At 33.1% G+C, this 25,291-nt stretch overlaps 1 protein-coding gene across 1 annotated transcript; it reads right to left on the reverse strand.

The window, feature by feature from the left end:
* Nucleotides 1–8,478: 8,478 nt before the first annotated feature.
* Nucleotides 8,479–21,300, reverse strand: LOC143922974 (solute carrier family 35 member C2). The gene is made up of 5 exons (XM_077446436.1): nt 20,918–21,300; nt 13,553–13,840; nt 13,230–13,482; nt 11,469–11,635; nt 8,479–10,262 (listed from the first exon to the last, which is right to left on the reverse strand). The coding sequence occupies exons 1-5, from the start codon at nt 21,083–21,085 to the stop codon at nt 9,843–9,845; spliced, it is 1,296 nt and encodes a 431-aa protein (XP_077302562.1). The 5' UTR covers nt 21,086–21,300; the 3' UTR covers nt 8,479–9,842.
* Nucleotides 21,301–25,291: the final 3,991 nt, after the last annotated feature.

A 25,291-nucleotide genomic window follows, 5' to 3' on the forward strand; every position in this document is an offset into this window, starting at 1 on the left:
AAAGGGGGAAAAATAGATCATAAGCATATAATTTAAATATTTACAAATTAAACCTTAAACCATTTATTGATTCTATGAATTAAAATATGACCTTAAAAAGGCCAGTTCATCAATGATGGAATCGCTCAATCTTGATGCAATTATATTCACATTCAAATTTGCTTAAGTTTTAATACCAAATTACCGGTATTTCGTCTTTTGAAAACCGGTATTTATGTAGGTATCTGAAAATTGGCTAAAAGACCGGGATCCCAGTCTCGGTAATACCAGTATTGCAAACCATAATTGTAGCCACTGTTAACTAGCTTTTCTTCAACTTCTCTCGTGATCTCAAAAATGTTCGATTTTCAATGGGGATTATTTTTAAAAATAGTTCAAAACATATACTCATTTATTGTAATGATATACATATATATATATATATATATATATTTCAGTTTATGACAAATCGATGCTTAGACAAAAGATGACCCTTGTACATACATACATACATAGTTTAGGGTCTTAAATTTTCGTTGCATAATAATGAAATAGTGTTTCATGTTATAATTTAATTCTTATTACTATTGTTGTATATTAAAAAGTGTATCAAATGCAATAAAAAAGTAGCATAAAAGTCACTCGAGCATAAAAATATACATACATAGTTTAGGGTCTTAAATTTTCGTTGCATAATAATGAAATAGTGTTGCATGTTATAATTTAATTCTTATTACTATTGTTGTATATTAAAAAGTGTATCAAATGCAATAAAAAAGTAGCATAAAAGTCACTCGAGCATAAAAATATACATACATAGTTTAGGGTCTTAAATTTTCGTTGCATAATAATGAAATAGTGTTGCATGTTATAATTTAATTCTTATCACTATTGTTGTATATTAAAAAGTGTATCAAATGCAATAAAAAAGTAGCATAAAAGTCACTCGAGCATAAAAATATACATACATAGTTTAGGGTCTTAAATTTTCGTTGCATAATAATGAAATAGTGTTGCATGCTATAATTTAATTCTTATTACTATTGTTGTATATTAAAAAGTGTATCAAATGCAATAAAAAAGTAGCATAAAAGTCACTCGAGCATAAAAATATACATACATAGTTTAGGGTCTTAAATTTTCGTTGCATAATAATGAAATAGTGTTGCATGTTATAATTTAATTCTTATCACTATTGTTGTATATTAAAAAGTGTATCAAATGCAATAAAAAAGTAGCATAAAAGTCACTCGAGCATAAAAATCGAAATTGATTTGATGTTTTGAAAGTATTAAATTAGTGTTACATTGAAGTGCAAATTGATATATTTTGTTCTGATTTTATTTTTTAACGAAATATTAAATAGAGTACATACATATTAAGTTGTTTTAGATGTGTACGCTAAATATAAAATATTGATCAAATTTATGTTTTATAATTTCTTATCTATTCATCAGTTTTTCCTAGCCTTCCATGATTGTTCCCAGTCGATTTTTTTTTTAATCCATCCTATTTCTTCTCAATCGTGATCAGCTCACGGGATCGAACCCGGCGACGCTTCCCAACTGTCCGAAATTACATATGAACATATATGCGAACCTGGCAGTAATGTCTGAGCATTTCATTGGTAAAAGTCGAGTTAATTCAGAGTATAGCACGGCAATACTATTGGCATCGCAAAGAGTAGTTAATCACAGGAAGGAACGGGGCGATCGAGCCAACTTTTTTATAAAAATAGTCGTTCGTAACATCGCTTGCTACGAAAAATTCCGTAGCGAGCAACTTATTGCTCTGTGAATGGCCTTACGACTGCGTTATGTTTAACCCTTTGAGTGCTGAGTGAACTTGTTGGCAAAACGCCGATCAGCGATGTTAAGCATTGAAAGGGTTAACCACATTATCTATATATATATATATATATATAACCAGCAGCGTGGTCTAGTGGTGAATGTTGAATTATTTCGTACTTGATGTTACGAGTTCGATTCCCCGCTAAGTCTCGCTGTTGGCCAGACCTTGATTTGTCTAGGTCGATCGTCTCTTATCAGAATTTGCCAATTTTTCTGATTTTCATTGAAACGATTCCTGTAAAATTGGCGTTTCCCTCCCAATTTTCTGTTGCGAACCTTTTGTTATTGTTATATCTTAGGTTTCACCATATTGCTCACCATAGATGTCTCTGTGGTTGTTTATCGAATATAAAATTCGTATTGTTACATGAAAGTTATTCATCGTTATTTATTGTATTAATACGATGTTTGTAATATATGTATGCTGACCATAGATGTCAGATATTATTTAAATTTACATGTATCTATGTAATAATTATGTGGACCAGGAAAGCGCATTTGGGGTTTACCTGTTAAGCCTTCCTGGTATATTTGTAAAATAAAATAAAAATAATAAAAAACATATATAAAAATGAATGTCTGTGTTTCGAATAGGCTCCTAAACGACTGAACCGATTACGATGGAACTTTTAGGATTTGTTGTATGCATGTCCGGGAAGATTACTGTGAAAAACAAACGGAAAAAACGGGAATGAGTGTCATTGCAACGCAATAATTTCAAATGTGTTCGCTGCCTGCGTTTTTCCGACAAATGGGAACGGGAATTGCATGCATTATTGTGGCATTGCAACGCATACTGGGTTCAGCTAGTAAAAAAATAAAACAAACCAATTATTCTGCATCATTTTATTACACTGTATATACACAAAGCTAATGAAAAGCACAATTTAAATTATTCACAAATTAAAATTAATAAAAGCCAGTCTCCGTGTGCCAAAATTGCGTGAACATTTAGTGCGAACGAAGTTCAATTTCCAATGAGCACGATAGACAAATGTCAAATGGCACAATCTCAGACTTTCCGGCTTACATTTTTACACACGTTACACACACACACACACACACACACATATATATATATATATATATATATCAGTGGCGGCTCGTGAGAATTCATAGAGGGGGGGGGCTGCAGAGATTAATCGGGATGTAATAGCTCGTTGACCATACCGGTGATCAAATGCAGACAAATATAGCATGCATATGTACTATACTGGGAGGTCTGCAGCCCTGCAGCCCATATGGACGGCAAAAATAGCATTCATTTGTACTATACTGGGAGGACTGTAGACGAGCCGCCACTGATATATATACATATATATATATATACATATATATATATATATATATATATATATATATATATATATATATATATATATATATATATATATATATATATATATATATATATTAATAATATATTATCATACACAATTTACAAATGAGACTTTGCGGTCATCAGTCTTTCTGCGCGTTATAGAAAATATACCTATACATACAAATGTATTCTTATTTTTTTCCTGTAATTTTACATACGTAATCTGTAGTTCTAACGTAGGCCTTACTTAGAAATTAAAAAAAGTCACTCCACAACAGAACTTTTCACCCTCACACAATTATTAGTATAATAAAAAAATAGTTGAATTTTATATAATTACGTCTTGAGGAGTAAGGCAGTAAGGAGAAAAGAGTAAGGAGTCTTGTCTAAGCCTTCCGGTGGTTTCCGAGGAATGTAAAAAAATCTAGAATATTGATCGTGACATTTTAAATATCAATTTTATTGAATATATTGACATTTTCTGTGCTATTTTTATTTTATTTATTTATTTATACAGGTAAAAAACCCATTTAAGTAAATTACATAATAAAAAAATAATGAAATCTTATAATATAAAATTGACAGTAAAAGAAAATCAGAAATATATTGTAAAAATTAAGGAAACACAATATTCTGAATGGATCCTATAGACCGACCAAAAGTAACATTAAATATGTCAATGTACGTCTGATCGGCTAAATGGTCAAAAAAACCAATGGCTGTGCATATAGGAGTATTTAAAAGAATGTTAGTTTTCGGAATAATATGTAATTGGCGAAAACAGAAAAGTTTACTGTAATCTAATTTTACTCTGAAATGATAACCCCGAATAAAAAAATATTTCAATTGGTTTAACTTTAAAGCAGAATTTTTTTAATGAAATTCAACCATAGTTTTGGGTTTCTATTTTATTTTAATAGATTCTTTAAAAAAATCATAAAATCGTACTAGGAATGTATAATTTGACTAAAGTCGAATCAATCTAGCGTTGAGACTCTATAATTCATTTTTGACTAGTGGAATATTTTATTAGCAGAATTTTTTGAATTTATAATGAAAAATATTCCGGAATATTGTTTAGTCGAACCGATAAGATTGATAAGATACATTTTATGAATTCAATCGAAGATTGAATACACTTTTACTAATCTCTTCTTATTAGATGATTGAATACATTTTTAGTATAGTGTTTATTTGAATAAATATTCATTTGTTTATATAGAAAATATAAAATTCATTTGTTACAAGAAAATTAATAAATCAAATGTTACTGGAAATTTTCCAGAATACTACATAGAAAACATCAAATGTCATATTGAAGCCTGGCAATAATTATACTAATTCCAGTCAATCAATATATCTATAGGTAGCATGAGACTTACGTAAAATGTACATGCTATCGCATTTACCCCCCCCCCGCCCCCCCCCCTCGACCCGCGAAGGCCAATTACATTTCGTTTCAGTTTCGCATTGCATTTTGGTCAAAAAATATAACACTGATCGTGCGTATAGCGGTCGGTAGAATTTGACATTTATTTTTTATGTTAGTTTTGAGTTTGTGTTTCGTATTTTGAAATATTTACATTAATACAATTTGAATACAAAATACGTAAGTTGTTGATATTATTAATTTATTTATGGAATACGTATATATTTCATATTAATGGAAATATATATTTTTTATACATGTAATGTGAGCCGTCTAGTTTCAAAACCAGATAGATCCATTTTTTTCAATTTTCATTATGTTATTTTTGTTATAGGTCAAAATACGGATCCATATGTTGGCCAAGTAAGAAAGTTCAAAGCAATTTACATCCTATTGAATTACTTAGCTGAAGTCAAGGTTTGTTTCAAAATCAGATAAGTGTCGTAGTTATTGCTCAAAAGTGAAAATACAGTCAAGGATGTAAACATCAATGATCAGTTTATATAAAATATTTAAAATAATAAAAATAAAAATTAAGCTAGTTATAAGTTTTACCTTGTTCCTGAAAATTTTCTTAAAACTGACTTATCTGGTTTTGAAACTAGACGGATCATGTCATGTTATGGACAGTAAAACTCACAGTAATATTATTAAAGACCTTGCATTGAATTAGATTGTAATAATATTATATAGTTAAATAAGAAATAATTAAAATAAAATTAAGAAATGTTACAAAACATTGCATGAATGCGACAGCATGCTCAGTGCTCGCAAGACTATAACATAATATAATATATTCGGAAGACTTAGACAAACCTTGAATGATATTAGGTATTTAATTGTGAGAAACATTTAAATTATCGTGATTTCATCATTGACATACACATTATAGACTGATTGCCTAGGATACATACGTACATAATATAAATATATATATATATATATATATATATATATATATATATATATATATATATATATATATATATATATATATATATATATATATAATCAACCGTCTTATAACGCACTGGATCGGTTCAGCAAAAGGCTTGAGAGATAAAAGAAAACGTAGAGAGAATTATAACCCGTATCATGTTCTCTTACAGAACAGATCCACCACGTTATAGAAGAGTTGACTAATAAGTTCATGAATGAAACAACTAACAATTCATGAATGAAAAAGGGACATGGTGTGACGTGAACCCTATCAAGCTTTTGTCATATTGATAAGCGTGCGGCATATTTGACACTAGACTAGGGTAATTCTGTCCTTTCTGTGAATGTTTATGCAAAGTTGCCTATGCAAAGGCTTTCAATTAACACAATTCTTTTAATTTGAATATAATGGAACTGGATTGTTATGAAAATCAAGATATAGGCAACTAAACAAAGATGGAAGGGTGCTACTTTAGTATGCGGTCTACCTTTGAAACGCAGTTGACTATTTTTATTTTTATTTGTTTCGTAGCAACGACCTGTTTATTATAATTTTTGTTTTTTCCTGCGGCCCATAATGTTGTCGAAGCATTTCTATTAAAATATCGTCAGCAGTGAAGAAAATACCGACCCTAAAAACCTAATCTTAAATTAATAGGGCCGACCCTAATTTAACCTAACCTAACCTGACCCTTAAATAAATAAGTGTTGGCTGCTAAGATATATTTTTTTTTAAGTTGTATTTCATCAATATTTTCACAAAAAAAAAAAACATCTTAGCAGCCAAAACCTATTTATTTAAGGTTCAGGTTAGGTTAGGTTAAGTTAGGGTTGGCCCTATTCATTTAAGATAAGGTTGTTAGGGTCGGTATTATTCAGTCTCACTGTTACACGCGAGAACTGAGACTGCATATTAAAGTAAAAACGTGAAGGTAGATCGCATACTAAAGTAGATATGCGAAGGTAAGATGTAAGTATATAAATAAACCGAATGAGAACATTTCTCAAACAGTGAGTTTGGTTATAATAATATTATTAATAATTATTTCAATCTGAAAGTGTCACGATTATAAAATAAACTCATCAATTAACAATAACCATACCGTATGAAAAGAAAAATTGAATTTTTATTGAAAATGATATTTTATTTTTCTTTGGTGTTTAGTTAGTTATTAAAAAAATATATTTATGTATATATGTAAGTTAATTTTTGATGAGGAGTTGACAACATCTATGTAAGTAGCTCAAAAGATATGTTCAAATTGAAACATTTTTATTATGTAAAATCAATTCATATAATTTACTCTCTTCGTCAATCATCGTCATTGTAATGGAAAATAGGATTAGAAAAATATTATTTGTGGAAAATTAAGTGCATTTCGTAATATGTAAATCATAATAATCACATACGTCTGTGTATATATATATATATATTTATATAACATTAGAGGTACATACATATATAAATAGACCTAATTTTTGTTTTAATTTAAGTACAAGCTTTCCTCCTCATACGAAAATGCAATACTTATTTCATATCTTATGTTTAACTTAACGCTTTTACTGCCAGCCAATGTATGCCAAGAGATTGCCAAGCTTATTCTTTATATACAAAATATATTTTTAAACTAAAATAAATGTAAATTATGCGTCAATTTTTTTTTTCCAGATTTATATTCATGATAAATGTCTTTGACGTTTTACCAGCTGGCAGTAAGAAGTAATAATAAAACGAATGTCATCATTGTACATACATCTAACTGTCATACTTGTTGCATGTTACATGTAAAAAGCCAGATGTACACATTTTTTAGTCAATAGTTTAAATTTTCGTCATAAACATAGCAAAATAATTAAGTTTAAGAGAGAGAGAGAGAGAGAGAGAGAGAGAGAGAGTGTGTGTGAATTTTAATACTTTGCAAGCGGGTCACGAGAATTTTTGTTTTTAAGTTCTCAACCTGTGGTTCTCAAGACGGTGGGTCTCAAAATATTTTTAATCAACGACATCTCTGTAACTGGATATATACTTCATATCATCATCATCATCTACAGCCATTCACCACCCACTACTGGATGAAGGCCTCTCTAATACGCTTCCACTCATCTCTGTTTTGCGCCACTCTCATCCATCTTACCCCACACATTTTCCTAATTTCGTCTACCCATCTTCCTATTTCCCCTTTGCATTCTTTCGGGTACCATTCGAGCACTTCTTTTGTCCACCTTTCGTTCATTCTTCTATCCACGTGGCTTGCCCATTGCCATTTCAATCTCTTTACTCTACTTACTATGTCCACTACCCTTGTCATACGTCTCACCCACGTGTTCCGCTTCCTGTCTTTCCTCGTTATGCCAAGCATACAGAGTTCCATACTTCTTTGAGTGCATTGAACAATCTGTCCTGTATATTTTTTCCCGTGGAACCATTTAAACTCGTAACATGTGTTTGTTACACTCGTTTTTTTCAATCTCTCTCGTGTTTCTTCCTATTTTACCCTAAAATGAAATCCAGATGTATTCTGAAAATATTTTCCAGCATTCGCCTATACGCGACCTACCCGCTTGCAAAGTGTTAACTGAAATAATTTGAATTAGAAGGCTTATTTTAAATTAATTTGTATATAAAACTTAATAAATGGTAACTTTCGTTTCATTAAAAAAAAATTGTACTCTTGAAGAAGAAATTTTTGATCTCGGCGGTATTTTCTAAGTGTCTCATTTTTACATTTAATTATATGTAGATATGTATACAACAATATTTTCACTTTTAAAATTAGATTTTAAAATTATATTATATATATGAATGTATTTTAAATTAATAAGCACACAAAAAATGGAATGAACGTAAATGCATATAAGCGCATACATACATACGTGCATGTGACTTGATGACGTTTTTTCCTTATCAAGTAGTCTTCCGTTTCTTTATACAGGATGGGGAAGTGAAACCGCAAGATTTTCGAAAATAAATACCGTCATTCGTGAATTGGATTAATAATAGTTGGAATGTATACCATTTCAATCGTAATGGAGAAGTATAGTAGAAGTAGACATCAATATAGAGAAGTAGACATCTCACAAAGTATACACTAGCACATTAAACATATTTATTTAATAAAGGGTACGATCTAACTGTACATTGAGAAAAATACTTTGTAACTTAAAAAAAATGTTTGTGCATTAAAAATTTGCATTATGTTCGGTGCATTAAACAATCTCGAATTGTGCATCGAATAAAATATTTTGGCATTATAAAGTGACCATCAAAAAATACGAAACGATCATTCGAAATTTTTTTTTAGATTTTAGCATTAGAATATATACAAAAAGGGGAAACGTTGCTGTCTTCCACTATTGATAACTGGCAACTGTCGAGTCAACTGAATGATTATGTCAGGTCGTAGAGTCGAAGCTTAGGGCGTAGGACTGTCGAAAGTCGCAAGACGAAGAGTAAAAAAAGAAGGAATCCAGTAGAGAGAAGCGTTGGTCGTGGTCGGTTCGTATTTTGGTCATTGTAATACACATTTAAGTAGTAAAAATCCGCTTTTTAAGTAGTAAATATCCGCTTTTTGAGTAGCAAATATTTTTTTCAATGATCAAAGCAAAGTTTCTAATGCAATCTGTATTTAGAAATGCACACAAACTTTTTTTAATGTACAAAATTTTGTTTAAATGCACATTTATTTTATAAAATGGACGTTTAAATAGTTCCCTTTAATAAAATTATGTTTAGGAAGATGTGCTATGTATACGGTTATTAAGGCCAAATGACAACAATAGGCCAATATTAAGTAGTAAAATTATTATAATTTACATACATATAACATATGTATGTTTAAAATGTTGGGTTTTACTTTCTTTACATTTTAAAACGTCACCATGAAATGAATTTTGGAATTAAAAAGCTATTTTTGCTACACACACTAAACATTATTGTTAATTCAGATGTTTCACACCGTTTTATATGAAATTTTATTTTCTATTCACACATATAATAATCATCAAATATGCTGTTTTCAATGCATGTATTTTGTAAGGAATGAAATTCCGGTTTCTATTACCCACCCTGTATCACATATGCTATCGACTAGGGCTCTACGACTTTTTTTTAAAACATAACTGACTCAAAATCCTCAAAAAAAAAAAATGTTTAAGAAACTAAACGCAAATAAATACTGAACCAATTGGAAATTTTTAAGAACTGGAATGAAAACGCACCCGAGGAATCTGCCGCAGCCTCTAACGAATTCTTGAAAGGCTGCAACGGAATCGATCGGTGGATACTTTCACACATACATACGAATGTTGCAGAATTTGTCTGAATCTATCTGACGATGTCGCGCCGTTGTAAAATATCGAATATGACCTTATTCGATTCCCCGTCGCTGTCGAGCGATTGATCTTCGTCGTGAGCGTGGTTGATGGACGTAGACGTGGTGTCCTGGTCGGCGAGCAGCGGCACCGAATGTTCACTCTTGCCCTTCGAAGTGTTGCGCCGGAACAGTGACAGATCGCGTCCTTCGAAACCCTTCATCGTGTCTAGCGTCTCTTGGACGAAGAAACCCTCGGTGATGCGCGACGTGTAATTGATGGTCGTCGTCAGAGTCTGAGCCGTGCTGTTCACATAAAACTTATGGATTATGTGGCCAGTGATGCCGATCAGGCATATGATAAGACCGAGTACGTTGATGCGACTCATCTCGTCGCCGTTTATCTCAACGGCTAGAATTAGGATGAACATTTCCTGTAATGCACAAAATTAACGGACATATATATGTATTTATAACAAATGTGGATATTCAATAGATAATGGTTTTCGTATAGTATTGCAAGTCATATACACACACACACACACACACACATACACGAGGAGTGCCAAAACCGTAACGTTTCAAGTGCCAGAAAATAAATTTTTCAGGAGTGACTTAAACTGTTGAAATAAATAAAATATGCAAAATGTTTAAATAAATTCATTTTCGCAAATTTTTTTTAATCTAATATATAATTTCGAAAGAGACTTTGTAAGTATGTAAGTAAATATGTAATGTTGGTTCGTAAATCGCGCGATTTTTATAGTTTTTTGGCTTTTGCGGTCTTTAACTCAAAATCTAGTATTGATGTGCTCAAAGTGAGTATTGGAATCAATAGTCAGATGTTTTTTCTATTGATTGTGATTTTTTATCAATATTTTTGACTTTTAAAATTCGCTAGACAATTAATTATAAGTATTTTAAAACAAAAAAAAATCACAATCAATAGAAAAAACATCTGACTATTGATTCCAATATTCACTTTGAACACAGCAATACTAGATTTTGAGTTAAACACCCCAAAAACTATAAAAAATTTTTTAAACGATCACTAACCTACAAAAATCATTATCATATTCAAATTCAGTGGGTCAAACTTAGTAAAGATTGCTTAGTCTCTGCTCTGGTCATTTTTTTTGTTGCTCAGTGTAACAAATGACTAAAAGAGTACATATTACGTAAATGGAGCGCAAATATGATAACTTCACAAAATCTAGTTGCCGAGGATAGCGTTTTAAATTTTGTAACGTCAGAGGGACTGAATATGGCAAAGACAATTTTGAATAATTTACTCTAATTTAGTGTCTTTCAATTCAATTGTGACTTCTTTTTTTAAGCTCATTTCAATAAGGAATATGATCTGAAATAAAAAAGAGGACGTTATTATGAAAAATTATCAAAGTCAGACCACATAGATTATTAAACTTCTTTATACATATAACGCCCTGTTAAAATAATATCAAATTAATAATAATAAATACAAACAATAAAGATTTTTAATATTACGCATTTGACAATCGGCTGGTTGTTTGAGCTTGATTTGTTTTTTTTTTTTTTAATTTTAATTCTGGCTCGGCAGCCAAGAAAAGTGTCATTATATTGCACCAAATGTGTATAGTATTATCAGATTTGGTGTTTACCTTGAATATGCCGGCAATGGATAGAGTTAGACTGGATGTGTGCGTTACGACGAGGTATTCACTCAGTTCCATGGCGAAGGCTAAAAACGCTCCGAACGATACTTTAAACACGCACGGTAAAATTTCACCAGTCGGCAGGGATAGCATGTTTTCAATCAACTGCAAGCCTGAAAGAAAACGATTTAAATTCCATGGAGAAAATATGAGTCCTCATTAGAAACATGTAGTAATGTGAGTCGTGAATATTATTTTAGTCAAAAGATTATTTTCCTTGTCAAGGTTATAAAACATCTTCAGATCATTACCAGAGATCGGCGGATAAGTGCTGTTACAGCCCACAAAAAACGGTTCACTACTATCAATTACTATTGTCCTACAAAGTAAGAGAGCAAAAAAAAAAGGTTGACAATAGTGAACCAATTTTGTGGGCAAAAGAACTTGTCCGCCAATCTTTGATCATTACATAGCATTTTAAAGCATACTAGATAATTTTGTGGAACCTTTCAGAATCCCCGAATCTAAGGGCGAAAACACACTGAGTGGGACGTGGTACGTGTTTGTTTTAGAAACTTTGCCAACAAGTCCATGAAAAGCCGATAGGCGTTATATTTTGAGCATCTACAAAGTAAACAAGAATACTACCCACTAAGCCTTTCCAGGTAGCATTGAAAAAAAATTGCATTGAACATGGGTCGTGTAATCCGTGTCAATGTTTATAAACACTGGTTTACACCGGAATTTCTGAATTTATAACCATAGCAAAATTACCCAATGAAAATCCATAACTGCTGAGTATTTTAGATTGTGGCTTGGCATTTAGATTGTGAGCATTACATTTTATCAACAATGAAGAAGATCGAACTAGTTTTGGAAAAATACATTAATTTGTTTATTTTATATTGTTGCAAGATATATTAGAGTCTAAACACACCTTTACAAAACACGAAATCCTCGGCGGTAGTTATCTAGGGTTTGTTTGGATTAGCTACAATTTTTATATCTGCTTTCTAAATAATTCTAGTTGGAAATGCTGGCGAAATCTTCAGCGTGGCGGGCTTTCAACAGAAAAGACGTCAGCACTCAAAGGGTTAAACGTGTGAAAAAAACGCAACACCCCTAGTCCATATACATGATACACAGTCCCAACAATCACCTCCTGAAGTGTTTTCGGTGATATATTATCCTTGCTTGACAGTGATCGATAACGGTGAATCCCATATTTGAAGACATGTTGGAGAAACTTGTCTGATATGGATATGCATACACGTGCGAACTCTCAAACATATGCACACCTGAACCCGAATTCGGTCTGGGGAACCCCCACTGTGAAACAGTCACAGCGGTGAGCCAAAGGACGTGACGTCCCGTACCACTCAGTGTGTTTTCGCCCTAAATCACTTCGAAATATGTAAACCATTATTAAGGAATTCATTTTATACCGAAATGTTAATCTATTCGATGTATATATGACTCGAATATACTAATCGTTTGTTCAACTTGCTTACCACAAGTCACAGATCCATTACATAGATAAAAATAATTACATAAAAACAACGCAGTATAGCAAAAAATATATACTTATATATTAGGCAGCATACATACATAAATATATCGCATTGCTACAGCTACGTACAATATCATGGCATGTGTTTTGATTAAAAAATCAAATGATGAAAAATAAAAACGCACATTTTATACACATTAGATAGTATTCGAACACATATTGCGCATTTTAGGAAAATCAAATGTGTATTTTTTTACCTTCGAATCCAATAAGCAGTGGCAACACAGACAGCAACATCCACGGTTGAACGTAATAGACTATATCTAGAGGATTGTTGAGTCCCAATTTGGATTTCTGCATCAGAACCTGAGCGAACGTCCATCGCAGGCCACTCGCTAGTGACGCCATTATCAATAATGCAAAACCAAATGTGTCGAATTGGGTGGCCTTGTACGTGAACATTGTCAATCCTGTACTGATCATTACGACGATCATAACCAGCGACCATGACTGAAACATAAGGAATTAAAAAATCAATTAAATTCATCGATACTATTTGATTGTTATGTAATATAAGTACCTTTTTCTCAAGTCCAAGTAAAATTGCAAAGCCGAGAATGAAGATAATGGTTGTGGATTTGGTCATGGTATACAGCGAGATTGTCACCAGCTCCAGAGCCCAGTTTGAGAAGCTGACATCTATGCCGCTGGCGATTCCGGTCGGAGCGACGCATCGTAAGGATGTGAAAAATGGCAAAGCCACCCGTGGCGTTCCCGTGTATAGATATAAGATGCCTCTTATCAATGCCGAGAGACAGAACTTCACGACCAGGTGGTAAACGACAACAGAAAGTGGAAAATGAAATCCCTGAAAAAGAAAAATTTAATTAAAATCAATTATTTATTTAAGTTTGGACCATTTGTAGCATTACAGGAGTTCCCAATGCGACACAATGGACGAAAAAATACAGAGAGACGAAAAATATATAAATATAATACAGACAAAAAATACAATTATACATAATCATAAAAAAATAATAATAGTAAAAATATCAAATAATAAAATACAAAGTAGGGAATGTCTTGCATCTACAGCTAGCACCAATATATAAGCACCGGCCGCAAATACAAAACATCCCTGCGAGGCCCAAATGGAAGAGAGAAGATTAAAATTCCACTCATACATCACATTCAATTATGAAAATAATTATGAGCGCAGGCTACCAGACTAATAAGTTAAAATAATCTCCGATAACATACGCTCACTGAGGTGTAAAATATCACATTCAGGCTCAGCAGCAACGATTTCGTTGAGAAGTCGGATAGCACTTGGAATAGGAGACATTCGAAAAAGAACTGTGCGAGCTGGAGGTACAACCATCAAATGATGATGTCTACCACGCACATAATTATTAGGGACATAAAGTCCCAACTGTTCCAGCAACGACGGCCATGACGTATTACCACATAGTAGCTGAAGAACAAAACGAATTGATGAGTAGTTTCTCTGAAGTTCAAGGGAATTATACCCAAGCATGCCCAAAAGGAAAGGAGTAGGGTAGAGATATGGGTAATACCCATACTCCTTCCTGTAATAGGAAGCGAAGAAATGCATTTTGGACTTTTACAATAATTAGAGAGTAATTTGCTTCATGCGGATTCCACACAATCGCATTATACTCTTAGCTTGCTTCTCACAAGCGAGTTTAAAAGCAAGCGAGAAGACAATGGCTTAGAGAATAACCTAGCATATCTCAAGACAAATCCAAGTCGACGAAGGGTAACGTCAGCCAGTTGAGGATCAAAAGTGATACCCAAATCGACCATATATTCCACATGCTTCAATAAAACGGATCCAATGGAATATTCATGACATTGGAGCGAATGTGCGAACGTCCATAGCTTATAATGGCACATTTATAATTTTTTTATGGAAAAATTATATGTAATTAAACTTTTTGTTTAAAAAATAATACGTATTTAATGTACATATGTATTTAGAGGAGTCCCCGATGGAGATGGAAATCTCAGCAGGTCACAGTAACAATATCTTCATTTGCCTATGCTAAGAAATACACCGTTTTCAATCAGGTGATCGGAAATGGTTGCGATGCTTTTTTAAATGTCGGAAAAAATTTCAGTATATTTTTGAATAAATATAAAAAAAAAACACAGTAAATTAAGAAAATAATAACCATTGCTGGGAATTTCTGTAAAAGTCATTACATTTATTTTATCAGTGACAACATATCTATTGTTTATCTCGGCAATTAGTGAACAAAAATATGTTGAATATCATATGCATACATTAGAGATTATAGAAATACTAAAAATAATAAATTATAACAGAATAAACACATGTATGTATGTATGCAGGGCCAGCTCTAGAGTGGAGCCAAGTATTCCTCGGCTAAGGTTGCCTAATTTTAAGCAATATACAGGGTGCTATGAAGCTACATAAGTACAATGCCTTAAATTGCATGTATTTTGATGTGATGTGGTCATAGATATAGAATGGATGGCCTATGGATGTGGTCAAAACTGATTGCTTCCTCCATCTTATATGAAATTCATACACGGGTCTGGGGGTTCCGCGACAAATCACTCACGGACCTTTCACTCAACGACGTTACGCGCACGACATTTCACTCACGGAATTATTAAAATGACGTACAAAAACGTTATTTTTTTTACACAAAAATCATTCCAAAGCTCAATTAAACGTATCGTGACGAATCAACACACTATCCAATCTGTCTAAGTGTTCCGACTTTTACAAACGAGTGCAGTGATCATAATTATCTGAGAATATTTTAAATTTATCACTACACGTTAATCTGAACTCTATATAATACGAGACTATTTGAATGAGATGAATGATTGGAATTTTTATTGCTTTTTCTTTGTTGTTTTCTTTCTATTTTTCTTTTTTTTTTGTAAGACCGGTGTGACGCTTTGGGGCAACCTGTCAGGTCACACTGGTCATTTTATTGTTGTTATTATTTTAAAATAATAATAAATTAAATAAATAAATAAATAATTTGATACATGTGTCATTGCATCGATCAAAAATTATTCGAAGTGAAATCGAATTGAAATTATGTCTAAAAATCGATAGTCGATAAATAAACCTTGCAGTTGAAATTGAATATCGTAGAGAAAAACAAAACAGAAATTTTATTTCAAATTAAGTTAAAATATTGATCGGTAAAATATCAGAGGCGTCATCAATTACTGTCTTGAAGGCAATTTATTTTATTAAATTTGCTTTTCTCTAGTAAGTTAGCCAAATAAATGTCAGTTGATAATACCTGCCACGATATTGCGGAGCATTTAATCAAGCATTACAATTTTTCGCAGTTCGCAGAAAAATTTTAGCAATTCAATTTTTTAGTTAAAAACCACCTGCCTCGATATCGGATTTGAGTGCGTAATACTTAATCAACCATTATTAATTATTGGAAAAACTTTCCTAACATAGATTTTATTGTATTCTATTTACATATTTCAAAAGGCTCGTATTTTTCGGGTCAGAATTTTAATTCGTTTTTGGTCAGAATTTATATTACATTGGTCAGAATTTATAATCAACGGTCAGAATACTAAAACTAGAATAAATATTATATGGTCAGAATTTATACTAATTGGACAGAATTTATATTGAGTGGTCAGAATTTAAACTGGATTGGTCATAATTTGTATTAAATGGTCAGAATTATGTTGACAGATGGTCAGATTCATTTTTGTCAGTTGGCACTAGTATCATTAGTAGTGCGTGCAACGTTAAAGATTATTTTAATAATTCCGTGAGGGTAATGTCGCGGGAGTGATGTGTCCCGTGAGTAAAATGTCGTGCGCGTAACGTCGTTGAGTGAAAGGTCCGTGAGTGATTTTTCGTGACACCATATACACATACTACCCACTCTTCATATACATATATATATGCATGGTAAACAGACTATTTCACACATTGTCATAAAAATCGTGAAAAAATTTCGATCTTTCGACTTTCGTTCAAGTCACTTTTGATGCATTGACGACCACCGGATTTTATTGCATGTCTCAGTTTGTCGTTTAAGTTTAGTTAAATACGCCCTCTTCATCTTTTTTGAGAATTTCGGATTTTGAAACTGCTTTTCGAACAAAATATCAAAGTTAAAAGAAGGATAACAACATAAATCCATTTGAGTGGTGTAGTGGAGTATATAGTAATTGAGTGTATTGCAGATATTGGTGAGTACAAAATATAAAAAAAATAATAAATTGAATTCATGAACACTTTCAACAAAGTATCAACCATAATCTTTCATGAGTACATATCAAAATATGTGATAAGGGTATTTCAATGAGTAAAAAGTGCGATAAAAAGGGGCTCAAATACCCTCAAGCTGAACCTATGTATATGTATGCAATATACGAGTGTAGTTAAATACAATATTTTATCAAAATTTGAGTTGACTATCACCCAAAATCCTGTTTACAAAGTCTTTAAATCGTTAATGTTGATATGAGATACTAGTGTTGTGTCCGTCGATATTTCAATAGGTGGTTTTGGAATGGAATTTGTAATCACTGGTAAAAGTTTTATTCTAGAATATTATAATTAATTATGAAATATCACGTTCATATATGTATGTACATATATATAAACAAATTACGTAAAAATAAATCTATCAATTCATAATGTATAATACATACAGAGATGATTTAAATTCGCTAGGGTTAAAAATTTTTGACAGAGACGTTACAAATTTTTGGGGGCACTTTTAAGAGGGCTGGACAGCAGCGCCTTGTCCATACAAACGTACTATACTTCTCCCTTCCTCAATTATGGCACTAGAGAAATTATTTTTTAATATGCTATGGATATCCACCATTGGGGTGCATCTATCGTTTTATTTTTTTGATTAATTATTTTTTATATGAGCTAGGAGCCGCCAAACATCTATAAAATCGCCTCTTTTTTACACCCACGAAACGAGTCCAGCGTGCTTATTAAACGGTCGATTTTAAAAAAAATACGCCAATAGATGCACAGAAAGTATCTTTCTCATACCGATGATGAAACTTTTTTAAAAATTGGTCCAGTTTTGGAGGAGAAAATAGGAGAATACGAAACCTCGATTTTGTCAATTTAAAATACGTTTTATCTGGTCGAAGCGCAACTGTCGCATTCACTCAATATATATATTGATATATATTGTCGCATTCACTCAATATATACATAAACTCAATATATATATATATATATATATATCGAAGAAAGGAACGTTAATAAAATTAAGGTTTCGGGTGTACAGCCCTCTTAATATCATATTGTACATATTGCCCCATTGACTTTTATTATTGTCTGTGATATTTTAAGAAAACCATAAAAGTAAAACGTTATTTTCACACCAATGCAATGCTGAAAAGATGCTGAAAATCTTGCTATAAATAAGTTTAATATAAAAATTATGTACGTATATTTTTTGTTTACCAGATAATTCTTCTTGAATAAAGATGCTCGCCATGATAAACAATGTTATGATGTGAAGATAAATATAGAATAGGTTTTTGGTATGCAATATCAACATATGGAAGTACATATATCATATTTGAATTGATTTTTTTGAAAAAAATAGTCGAGTCAGTCCTTAAGTCCAATAAACAAATAAATAAATTTAGAGTTAATTCAATTTAGGGTATTTTATTCAAAATAATTTCCTCTATTAGGTACATAGTAACAATAGATGAAGTTTTGTGATCATGTTAAAATTTAGTTAATGTCCTATGACTGGGTCGGCGTCTGTATTTGACCTATGATTCAACATGTCTGTCATGTAAATATTGCCAGTGCATAAAAAACCGCTTAAATTTCTAGGGAATAATATTTTTTGGCTCACAAACAAAGATACTTAGAAACATTGGTAGCGAAAAGTATATATAGAAGTTTTTTTCCTTTGTTATTATATTCGTGCTTTTTTTTTGGCATTGTTTTAGCTGTGACGTACATACATATATATATGTCGAATCGAAACGAATATTATATTAAGCCCAGGGTTATTTCACACAGACAGAATAACGACATTATATTTTTTTATTTTATTTTACATAGATATATACCAGGAAGGCTTGACAGGAAGACTCCAATGCGCCTTCTTGGACAATGTATTTTATTATTACATAAATCACTGTATTTCCAGAAGCTGAAGAACACGAAATAAAAAATAATTAATTAATTAATCCATTGAGACAACTATGGATTTAGATTTTGTACATCATTTTTACAAATTATACACCCAATAAATACAGAAGATTTGTGACAACAGGAAAGATGATTTTTTGCCAATTTTGAGGTATCGTTTCAACGATGTTCAGATAAAATTGGCAAACTCTGATAAGAGACGATCGATTTAGAGTCACAAATACCCCCAAATCTAACCAGCAGTATGGCGGATCGAACCCACTGATCACTTGGTGCTAAACATACACGCTACCATTAAGCCGTACTGCTGGTTAAATGTAAAATATATACATATTAGTATATGATACATGGTTCGGTGATAATTGGTCACAAAGCGCTCCACCAAAAGTCACTAAAATCTCTATAACGGAACATCTGGCAGCCGAAAAGTCCATCATACTAACGATAACTATCATACTAACGAGAACTTCAGTGCCAAATATTGTGTATTCGTGATTTTCATGGCAAAAATTGTCTTTGTGACCATCGTAATGTGACTAATAATCCAATTACCACGATACATATGTAAAAATAGGTTCGGTGATTACTAGTCAAATGTGAACCGGTCACAAAATGTTCATACCATTTCGTAAACTTTATATGTACATATACACATACATATATTGTTATGCACCTCACACGAATCGTTCAATACTCTCACATAACACTTGCAAATGTAAATAGACAAGAGTTTCAAACATTGACATTGAAAGATGACACCTTTATAATAACACAATGCGAAATATCGACATCATCAAATTCTCGCAGTCTAGATTGAAATAATATGAGACATATAAATGCCATAATGCATAAATACAGAAACGCTAGACGTTGACATCATCATAAAATCGATGAATATCACACACCACTATTAAACTCTGGCGTCGCTTCTCAGTTTTCACGACCCACTTAAAACATTGACATCAGCAAATCTTTGCTACAGGTTTTTGACTCCAAATTCAAATTCAATATATTTCATTTCAAATTAAATATAATATTGTACAAATATTAAATCAAACAATTGGATAGTTTTTAATATATTTGTTTTCATGTTTACATATAATCATTATTATGAAATTTGGTGACTGGAAAATCTTACATATAAAACACTAAAGCTTGTTCGTATGAATGTTTGTATGGGTTCGGTGATTACTGGTCACAAATTACTCGTCACAAAGTCACTAAAATCTCTATAACGGAACATCTGGCAGCCGAAAACTCCATCATACTAACGATAACTATCATAGTAACGATAACTTGAGTGCCAAATATTGTGTATTCGCGATTTTCATGGCAAAAATTGTCTTTGTGACCACCCCAATGTGACGAATAGTCCAATTACCGTAAAAATAATATCACTGAGAAATTCAAGTGGTCTTTTTCGCACTGGCAATACCGACATGGTGGCCATTTTGGATCTTACGTCAAACACAGACTGACCCTGACTTTTTTTGAAATTTATTTGAAAGAGAAAAATGATGAAGTAGAAATTGTGCAATTGTTGCATTTCTAATGAATCGTACGAAATATTACGAGCTTTACATATGTTACGAACTTATATAACATATGCGAATGTGGGTAAGTGCGTTACGAATTGATCAGAACGTCCAAGTTGAACAAAGGGGTTGCGTATTTTCATGTGATTGGTGTGTTGACATGCATTTGATGTGATTGGTGTGAGTGGTGTTGTGTGTTGTGTTGGTTTGTGCGATTGTGTACCTTGAGCAGCCACCTCTGGTAGAAGGTGAGGCTTATGGAGAGTGTGAAGTATAGCAGGATGAGTAGCAGGGATCGAAAGGCTCGCTGGAAGCAGTGGTTTGGTGGAGGATCGGCGACCTCGGCCGCCTCCGGCTTGGTGCTGACCTGCTCGTAGCGCACGGGCGCCATGCGGAAGGGGGCGCCGCCTCGCTGTCACGCGCGCATTTCGAGAACGCGCCCCCTCGACCTACCGCCGGCAAATGCCAACGGACACTGCTGACAACAATCCGGCCACGTTCACACGCAATTGCGCAAACCACTCTTGGCCTAAACGAAAATTTACCCCAATATAGTATGTACATTGTAAAAGGATTATTGCGCAATTTGGAGCGATCGCGCGCACTACAATCGTTGCCACAAAAATGGTAATTATATATATAAAAACGGACTGTCGCTAAATATATTTGTATATTTGTATGTATATTTGTATATTTGTATATTTGTATATTTGTATGTATATTTGTATGTATATTTGTATGTATATTTGTATATATGTGACGGACGATCAACCGTCAACCAGTATGGGGAACAAAAATTTTTTTTTTTTCATTTTTTTCATTTTTTTCATATTTTTCATATTTTTCATATTTTTCAGTTTTTTCATATTTTTCAGTTTTTTTCAGGTTTTTTCAGTTTTTTTAATTTTTTTCAGTTTTTTTAATTTTTTTCATAATTTTCATTTTTTTCATTTTTTCAGTTTTTTAATTTTTTTCATTTTTTCAGTTTTTTCATTTTTTTCATTTTTTCAGTTTTTTCATTTTTTTCATTTTTTCAGTTTTTTAATTTTTTTAATTTTTTCAGTTTTTTAATTTTTTTCATTTTTTCAGTTTTTTCATTTTTTTCATTTTTTTCATTTTTTCAGTTTTTTCATTTTTTTCATTTTTTCAGTTTTTTCATTTTTTTCATTGCCGGGGGCGCTGGCGGCGCCGAAGGCGTCAGCGGCGCTGGGGGCGAAGCCCCCGGGGTGCCGAAGGCATCGGGGCGCTGGGGGCGCCGGAGGCGTCGGCGGCGCTGGGGGCGAAGCCCCCGGGATGCCGAAGGCATCGGGGACGCTGGGGGCGAAGCCCCCGGGGTGCCGAAGGCATCGGGGGGCTGGGGGCGACGGGATGCCGAAGGCATCGGGGACGCTGGGGGTGAAGCCCCCGGGGTGCCGAAGGCATCGGGGGAGCTGGGGGCGCCGGAGGCGTCGGCGGCGCTGGGGCCGAAGGCCCCGGAGCGACGGAGGCATCGGGGGCAAAGGCGTCAGGAGGTCGGCGATGCACAAAACGTAATTCGTAATTCGTAATCACTTCGTAATTCGTGCATCAATTTCTTTCCGAAACCAGTCGATTCAATATCTTTAACTTTATTTTTATTCGAGTTTCAATTCCTTTTCGAAACCACCCGTTGAAATCAACGGGTCCAACACTAGTTACTAATAATGGTAATTAATACGAACAAGCTTTAGTGTTTTATATGTAAGATTTTCCAGTCACCAAATTTCATAATAATGATTATATGTAAACATGAAAACAAATATATTAAAAACTATCCAATTGTTTGATTTAATATTTGTACAATATCATATTTAATTTGAAATGAAATATATTGAATTTGAATTTGGAGTCAAAAACCTGTAGCAAAGATTTGCTGATGTCAATGTTTTAAGTGGGTCGTGAAAACTGAGAAGCGACGCCAGAGTTTAATAGTGGTGTGTGATATTCATCGATTTTATGATGATGTCAACGTCTAGCGTTTCTGTATTAATGCATTATGGCATTTATATGTCTCATATTATTTCAATCTAGACCGCGAGAATTTGATGATGTCGATATTTCGCATTGTGTTATTATAAAGGTGTCATCTTTCAATGTCAATGTTTGAAACTCTTGTCTATTTACATTTGCAAGTGTTATGTGAGAGTATTGAACGATTCGTGTGAGGTGCATAACAATATATGTATGTGTATATGTACATATAAAGTTTACGAAATGGTATGAACATTTTGTGACCGGTTCACATTTGACTTGTAATCACCGAACCTATTTTTACATATGTATCGTGGTAATTGGATTATTAGTCACATTGCGATTGTCACAAAGACAATTTTTGCCATGAAAATCGCGAATACGCAATATTTGGCACTCAAGTTCTCGTTAGTATTGTGGCGGCTCGCTTATACGACATGGTCGAGTTTGGTTGCCTTCTTGCGAGTGGGGACCAACCCGGCTGGGTTCGGAGAGCCACTACTCACTCTGTCTTCAGCTGTCATATAATAAACACGTGCATTAACATGCCAGTCGTCTCATTCGTTCATCCTCCATAGTATGATAGTTATCGTTAGTGTGATGGACTTTTCGGCTGCCAGATGTTCCGTTATAGAGGTTTTAGTAACTTTGTGACCAGTAATCACAGAACCCACAAAAATATGTGTAGTCGATAATAGTAAAAATCTCGTACAAAAAAGCATTTCTATACGGCAATTTTCCTGTGCGAAGAATTTTCAACCACGCGCGCGATTTTGGGAGCGGCGGTTATCCTGGTAGCGATTTACATTTGAGATGTAAACCGTTTACCATAAACCAAAGGCAAATAAATGTTACAATATTATGAGTTTTAATTATATTTGAACGGGGGATTGAGCTCCATATAGATCCAGATCTCAATATAAATAATATCTCATTTACATTTTCGACTAAATCATCATCTGAAAATCACTCTGCGTAATGGTAGCTACACCACTGTCTGAAATTTTCAACATCAGTGGTATCAGATCATAAATTTTTGATGTATTCTTCAGTTCTTCAAAATATTTTTATATCTATCTAGTCACGAATCGGAAGTATTTGCTTGTGAAGTGGTAAGAGTATTCCTCGTCAACTAAGTGAAATAATTGGCAAATTTTGACATAGTATTTGATTAATTAAAGAACATAAATATTTATCTAAACACCAATAAAATTTGAAATCTTGAACTTTTCAATTTATAAAAATTCAATCTACTCACAGTATCACCGGAATAATCTGGCAAAGTAATTTAAATTTCAAATACATATTAATGTATTCAAGTCAAGCCAGTTTAATTAGTAAGTTTTTAGCTCGTACATGGTAATTAAATAAACACAAAAAAACAGCAAAAGATTTTTTTACATAAAAAAAATCTAATAGAAATCATCAAAAACGTAAAAGAGGTTTGTAAAAAGTACAGTGTACAAAAAAAATATATATACAGTTTTAAATTTTAATTATAGACATTTCCGTAAAGACAAACAATATGAAATTCAAACCTCAGATAATCTCCTCCCTCCCCAACACGTGCTGCATCCCTTAAACCAGTGCTTTCCAATTAATTTCATGTCACGACCCCCTAAATCTGAAAGAATTAATTCCCGGCCCCTAAAAAAATTTTTTCTGGTTAAAAGGTTTATTTGGCAGTAGTTATTACAATTATAATACACATATTTATATTCAGCACAAAATTTTAGGAACTTGCTTAAAAACATATTTTTTTAAAATAAAAACTATACACACATGAAACAATTTAATGCGATAGATGAGGTAGCATGTTTTTACATAACAAATCGATATCGGGTTCAATGTCAGAAATGCTAACTCACAAATCATCTCAAAGTCTCCGTTTAAAGGCATGACCTTATTACTTATTTTAAAAAAATGATGAAAATGCTGTTTCGCATAGGTACGTAATCGCGAAAGGAATAAGAGTTACCAGGGCTTCTTTTCCAATAGCAGGATATTCTTGCTGTCACCTTAACCAAAATTCTGAAATACGTTTTTTCATTAAATTCCACTTCAAGCAAATTATCTGATCTGATATCGATCAATTCTTCTAAGGCTGTCCACGTAATATGATCATATTTTAAGGACTTGGCAAATGGTGCTGTAGGAATCTCGTCGTCGTCATCGTCATCGAAACCTTCGAGAATATTCCGCAACAACAAACTACATTCCCGAAACCCAGACGACATGCACCTGCAGTCATTATATTAAACTCAGGCGGAACGCCCCTACCAGTCGAGTGGAACCAAAACGGTCGAAACACGCCGCCACCATTAAAATACATCGAGCGGAAAGGCGCCAAGCATTCCAGAAAATTCGACGCCTCGACGAAAACAAAATTCCTCTCGTACGCGTCAATAACCACTTCCATCAAGCATTCCAGAAAATTCGACGCCTCGACGAAAACAAAATTCCTCTCGTACGCGTCAATAACCACTTCCACCAAGCATTCCAAAAACACTATAAAAGGAGGTACAACCCAAACAACGCCAGTCGACCCAGAGCAGCAAGAGTCGACACACAGCAGCAGACCAGTCAACATCCAGCTCCTGACCAGCCA

Source organism: Arctopsyche grandis, chromosome 2 (genome assembly GCF_051622035.1).
Source record: "Arctopsyche grandis isolate Sample6627 chromosome 2, ASM5162203v2, whole genome shotgun sequence".
NCBI classification, from domain to species: domain Eukaryota; kingdom Metazoa; phylum Arthropoda; class Insecta; order Trichoptera; family Hydropsychidae; genus Arctopsyche; species Arctopsyche grandis.